This window comes from Quercus lobata, chromosome 4 (assembly GCF_001633185.2).
Source record: "Quercus lobata isolate SW786 chromosome 4, ValleyOak3.0 Primary Assembly, whole genome shotgun sequence".
Lineage (NCBI taxonomy): Eukaryota > Viridiplantae > Streptophyta > Magnoliopsida > Fagales > Fagaceae > Quercus > Quercus lobata.
Window position 1 is genome coordinate 74,730,098 of NC_044907.1, and position 6,457 is coordinate 74,736,554.

Sequence of the window (6,457 nt, forward strand, 5' to 3'; positions counted from 1 at the left end):
AGACCCTCTCACGGAGCACTTATCTTATGTAAAGAGGAGCTATCAGCCATACATTTGTGAGGTTCACATCCATGTGAGAGACGTAGTTCTGCGTCTAACCGTTACATAAAATAATAAATACTACGAAAGACTAAACAGTTTCGTAAGATAATTTTTTTAATAATATATTAGACTGTACATTTCAATAGGCTGGCAGTGATTAATTGGATCCTCATTGGATCCAAATCATCATGCCACGTAGGCAAGTTCCTCACCACACTCTCTCTCTCTCCCTCATATATTCATGCCATGTCAGATATTTGTGATGCCATTTTGACCCACCATACTTACGCGGAATTACCAGTTGACTCACCCCAAATTTTGTTACTTTATTTATACCCCAACTAGCCCCCCTTGTTTAAGATCTCAGAATTGAGAAAAACTCCCACACCTTGAGCTCCTTCACATACTGGTTCTCTCTCCTCTTTGTCTCTCTTTCTCTGTGTGACAAAATGAGCAACATAAGCATGGTAGAGGCAAATTTGCCACCAGGATTTAGGTTCCATCCAAGAGATGAAGAACTCGTATGTGAGTACTTGATGAAGAAGGTGTCAAACTGTGACCCCTCTCTTATGATTGAAGTTGACCTCAACAGGTGTGAACCTTGGGATATTCCTGGTGAGTCCTGTAAACAACATCTTCAAATTTTACTCATCATCTTCTTCATATTTATGACCATGGTCATGTTCATCATCTTCTTAGTCTGATTTGTCTGTTACTTTTTTTTGCAAAGTCATATCATTGTCATATGTGAAAATATTCTTGTTTCTTATCCAATACCATGCGTATATTTAAAAAAGAAAAGAAAAGGATATTCCTGTATATACTAAGCGTATACACCATAAGCATATATACAACTTAATATATGGAAGAGAAAGAGGGTATTTTTATATTTTGTTGGTTGGCTGGGGAAGGAAAGAAAAATGGTATTGTTATTTCCAGCTCTCTTTTGTTTTGCTTGAAAATGTGATGGGAATTTTTCCTCCTTTGGTTGTGGGTGAGTTTGATAGCAACCGGACTGGCCACAAATAGACACCATTATATGGTGGTCTACTTGCTCCATATACGTGGTCGAAAAAGATTGTAGCAAACCACGACTGATTGGCTAGCTAGCTTGGTATGACAAAACTTGTCATGATATTTTCTTTAACAAAGATTGATGGTAAATGAACAATGTTCTCTTATATGTATAAGTCATACAGCCGTCTGAATAGTGTTTTCTAGGGAATCTAGTTTGCATGGATTGTCAAAGCCAACATGAAAACCACTAGCTACATGACTGATTAGACCACAGGACTAGTTATGTTTCGACCAGTGGAAAATGTCATAACATTGTGCTATCATGGAGAAAATGAGAAATCCTAATATTTTCATCAGGGAGATGAATAAATTGGTGTAATTTGATAGTTTCAGAGCATGTGGCTTTCAAATGATCCATAATATCCATATTTGTTTGAAAAAAAAAAAAAAGTTAAAATTATTGTCAATTTTAATACAAAAACCTTGCAAATTTATATAATGGTCAATTTGATTGATATCATCACATTAACAATATATAATAAATAAATTTCTTATGTACTCTTTTGTCTTATGTTTAGAAATTGATAAATCAGTTTATAGTGCCTTAAACATTACTCAGTTGGTTTTATTTTTTCCTTTATATTTAAGTTTTTGCTAGGTCAAACTGACAGCTTGTGCTTCATTTATTTGATGTACCCTTTTCAAACTCAAGAGTTTTATTTTCCAAATTAGGCTAGTTACTTCTTCTAAGTATATTGACATATTGATCACCTTATTCACTTAAGAAGTAATATAAGAGATTTTGCTGCTCAAGGATCTTTGTCAAGTTGGCAAAACTGTCATAAAAATCAAAGGAAGAATACTTTGTAAATTTCTCTACTAAAACATACCACTCCTTTTTTCTTTTTTTGTTTTCAAATTACAGAATTGTAAATACATTTATACATGCAAGTGAATTTACAAATTTCTGATCAATTATAAAAATGGTTAATTTTTTGACATGATTATTTCTTATTATATGTCTCTAATATATAATTCATTTTTGCATTTTTCCTATATATTAATCTATTAGTCTATTAATCTAATACAATAAAAACAATATTATCTTTTTTAAAGATAATAAGTTTTAACCATGTAGTTTGATCAATACAATTATACAACTACATGATTAGAGAATTGACTAAGTACTTAAGTTTAATTAGTTTACCATGGCACAAAGAAAAGTCATTCAAAACAGTGTCTTTTTTGACCAATCTCCTAGGTAGATATGTGAGCACTCCTTTGAAGGCCAATAGAATCTCAAATATCTCTAGAGCAAACTCACTCATCATCATCAATGCCCTATCTAGTTTTTCCAAAATAAACCAAAAAATTTCCTATTCGTAGCTTTTTGAAGAAGTTGACAATCTTGGAACTGTCTCAACTAAAAGTGGTGACACTGATTGAAACAATAATACAAGCACAAAGTCATCAAATCCCTTATTGTTTTTACAATACATTGCAACCATACGCGTGTAGATACTTGTAATTCGGATTGGAAGGAAGTGAATTTTTCTTTCTTGCTCTTACCAAATCCAATAAGGCTTGTCACTATCATCTCTCAACTATTGGAATCTCCTTAGTTTTCAAACATTTAGTTCTTCTTCTAAGTCACAGTGTGACAAATGTTTTCAGCTACACAATAATATTAATTAAACTTAATCACTCACATATGCCATATGCGTATAAGACAAGCAACTTTTCTTTGACTTGGCTTATTACCAGTATTACGTTCATAATTCTCTATTTATGGGGTAGATAATGACTACTCAACCGCTTAATAATTGGATAATTGTTAGCTAATTGCCACAGATGATACTGTTGATGCCATATTGTGCCTTGCAACGTGCTAATTATTGTAATCCTTTTAAATTTTTATGTGATGGAACATTTGATAGTAACATCTCCAGATTAATTTGAATTTTTGGTCCATGCCAATTTAATACATGAATATAATTAATATAACTTCAAACAATGATAATAATAATAATAATTTTGTAGTGTTACATGCCTTCAAATTCAACTTTTTTAAGGGATATGAAATCAAACTTATGTACAACTTTTAAAATTAAAAAAGAAAAAATTAAAAAAGAAAAAAAAAAGGTTGAATAGTCCCCTTTTACCTAACTTAGCTTACTTTTGGATAGAGTTGAAACTGAATTTTCAGCTGCGTCTAGCGTTTTTTCATGGGTCCCGTGAACAGCCGTGCACTATTCATGGAACCTATAAGTACTTTATTTAGAAGAAAAAAAAACACTTAATTGGGTTTCATGCTACTATACATACATTTAAAAATTATTTTGCTACACTGTTTTCAGTTTTAAGCAATAAGCGGTATCCAAACAGACCTTTAGTGTTTAAGTCAAATACAACAATAACAACAACAAAGTCTTTCATTTAAGTAAATTAAGTTATCTCAAAGGGGCTGGAGATATAAAATTAGGAATTGAAAGGAAATTAATATATAATTTTCAGCACTATGGTTAATGGTGGAGACATGAAAGCCACAGTTTGCTAGAAAGTTTAAAAAAGAAAAAGAAAAAGAAATCTACTGATTTTGCTGTTCTTGTTGGAAGTGACTGATTATAATCTTGTTGCTTTTGGTCATAAAGAAATTGATTGGATCATGACAAGTCTATTAACAATGTCACTATATATTTTTATGGATTTGGTAGAAACGGCTTGTGTGGGAGGAAAAGACTGGTACTTCTACACTCAGCGTGATAGAAAATATGCAACTGGGTTGAGAACAAACAGAGCTACTGCCTCAGGCTACTGGAAAGCCACAGGGAAGGACAGGTCAGTCGTTCGCAAGGGTTCCCTTGTTGGGATGAGAAAAACTTTGGTGTTCTATCAAGGAAGAGCACCCAAAGGAAGAAAAACTGAGTGGGTCATGCATGAATTCAGGCTTGAAGGACCACTTGGTCCTCCTAAGATTTCATCTCCCAAGGTACCATTCAATATGTTCTCCCTCTGGTTGATTTTCTCTATTTTATTTGCGAAAAAAAGAAAAGGAGAAAAAAAAATGTATATGGCCACTTTTAAAAAGCTTGAGTAGTTTAATTTTAGACTTATGAATGTATTTGTGTTTTAATATTACATATTTTGTTTACTGTCAGTCTCACACTAGAAGAAAAATAACAGGGTAAATGAATGATAGTGTGATTTTCAAGAGTGATGTTATAAAATTACAAATTTTATTACATAAATTTTAAAAAAACTAAGATGTCGATTTTTACATATTATGTGTGACTCTAATCACATAAGCTGTTATTATGTCAATTTACAAATAATTTATAATAAAATAAATTGATAGTGCCCTTAACGGTTTCAATTTTTAATTGCAAAAACTTGTAGGTCAAATTTTTGACAAACTATCACTTCTGAATGACATGTCTACCCTTTTTTCGTACATAATTTTTTTCTAGTTTTTCCAGAAGTCACGGGGCAAGTTGTAGTTTACAAACATTTTTTCCTGATATGAAATATTGAAATCCTTGACTTTATTAGAAAATTTTTTCTCTATTCCGAAACCTTATTTGTCTTATTTGCACCGATTAATTAGTATGTAAATATTTAAATCATAATGGGTAGCTGACCTAAGAAAATCCTTCTTATTATTATATTTAAGCATATGATGTAAGTCTATATGCTAGTTTATTGTTCTTGGTCTAGTGCATATAACTTTGATTTTCAATCAATGGCTAGTGGAGATAAATATAATTAACAAGTTAGCTGACGGTAATGAAATCCAAGTCAAGAATATATAAAATTGACTTTACAAATCAACTAGGGGATATAGGCCAACCAACTACTTGTTGTATATACATCCACAATTCTTCCTCATTTGTCTGCTTCATTCATTCCATATGAGACAATGTGTTCTGAAAACCTATTAATTATAACATGCATCACCATCTACTCTTGTTTCAATCTTCATTTAATTGGGTCAATTTTTTGTTTTGTTTGGTTTGGGACAAAATCTAAGTACATCTTGTATCTTAATCTTTAAGTTAATTAATTAAATTCAACTATGTATTTGCATCCACCAATGAATCACAAAATTGAATTGATATGTTCTTAAAGAAAAAGAAGAAGAAGATAAAACTATGTTCCTAAATTTTGGTCTCTTCTTTCATGAGTCTAAAAGCTTCAGCATATTAATGTTACACATTTTTTGTTGGTATGCACAGGAGGATTGGGTGTTGTGTAGGGTGTTCTACAAAAATAGAGAAGTTGCTGCCAAACCTAGCATGGGAAATTGCTATGATGACACGGGCTCTTCAACTCTCCCAGCATTAATGGACTCTTACATCAATTTTGACCAACCTAAAACCCATGCAGATGAGTTTGAGCAAGTGCCCTGCTTCTCCATTTTTAACCAAAACCAACCCAGCCCATATTTCACACACATGACCAACATGGAACCAAACCTACCCACCACCAAGATTAACACTGAAACCACTTTTAAGGGAATACCAAACAATATTGGTACTTATTTAGACCCTTTCTCTTGTGACAACAAGGTACTAAAGGCTGTTCTGAGTCAACTCAGCAGCATGGATAGCAATCCTAAAATGAAAGGGTCACCAAGCTTAGGAGAAGGAAGTTCTGAGAGCTACTTATCTGAAGTGGGCATGCCCAACATTTGGAGCCATTACTGATTTTTGGCTTCCAGCATTGTTGTAAAGAGATTGTAGCGAGTATTAATATATATATAAGTTTCCATTGTTAGCATTATGCAACTATAGGGATGGTATTTTTCTCTTAACCGCTTTGGAACCAGTTTGGAGTAAGGTTTCTCCAACCCACTATATATGCCAACTCAAATGAGCACCTATGTGTACTTTTGTAGTCACATGATTTATTAAATGATTATGTGATTTGTTTAAATAATTTAATAAATCATGTGATTAAATACATGTGTATGTTCCTATGAATTATCACGTATCTCCTCCCGTTTGATTAATTGACTTCTTGATGGCATCAATTTTAAATTTATTGGGTTAAATATATATTATGAAATTTCATGTTTATTAAAGCCATAAGGGCCAAGGGTTTGGGGAAGCTGATTTGTAATGCATAGTGCAATATAGAAGATTGGAGAAGGTGGCCTTCTCCTATATACTCAAACCCTAGCTAGGAAGAACCAAAGTTCTGATTCAAACATGGAACTTGGTATATCTAAGTTTATTTTCATCCTTGCAACCTGAGATGCATCTTGTAAGGTTTGGGGTACACTTCCATCTCCTCCATCTCTTCCTAGAAGTCCATTTGTTTATTTTTAATCATAAGAGTCATTTGTAGTTCACTTCCATCTAATCAAGAAAGAATTTTTTCCTCATTCACTAATTTTTTC

At 32.6% G+C, this 6,457-nt stretch overlaps 1 protein-coding gene across 1 annotated transcript; it reads left to right on the plus strand.

Moving 5' to 3' along the window:
* The first annotated feature begins 367 nt into the window (after window positions 1–367).
* On the plus strand, window positions 368–6,020 carry LOC115983280 (NAC domain-containing protein 21/22-like). Its single transcript, XM_031105929.1, has 3 exons — window positions 368–657; window positions 3,774–4,048; window positions 5,292–6,020. Exons 1-3 carry the CDS (start codon window positions 492–494, stop codon window positions 5,760–5,762), a joined length of 912 nt encoding a protein of 303 aa, XP_030961789.1. The 5' UTR covers window positions 368–491; the 3' UTR covers window positions 5,763–6,020.
* The last annotated feature ends 437 nt before the right edge of the window (window positions 6,021–6,457 follow it).

Excerpts from the sequence above, each read along its gene's own strand:
- LOC115983280 (XM_031105929.1), top strand. The coding sequence starts at position 492 with ATGAGCAACATAAGCATGGTAGAGGCAAATTTGCCACCAGGATTTAGG. Across the intron at positions 658-3,773 it reads TGAACCTTGGGATATTCCTG|AAACGGCTTGTGTGGGAGGA; the intron begins GTGAGTCCTGTA and ends TGGATTTGGTAG. Across the intron at positions 4,049-5,291 it reads CTAAGATTTCATCTCCCAAG|GAGGATTGGGTGTTGTGTAG; the intron begins GTACCATTCAAT and ends TGGTATGCACAG.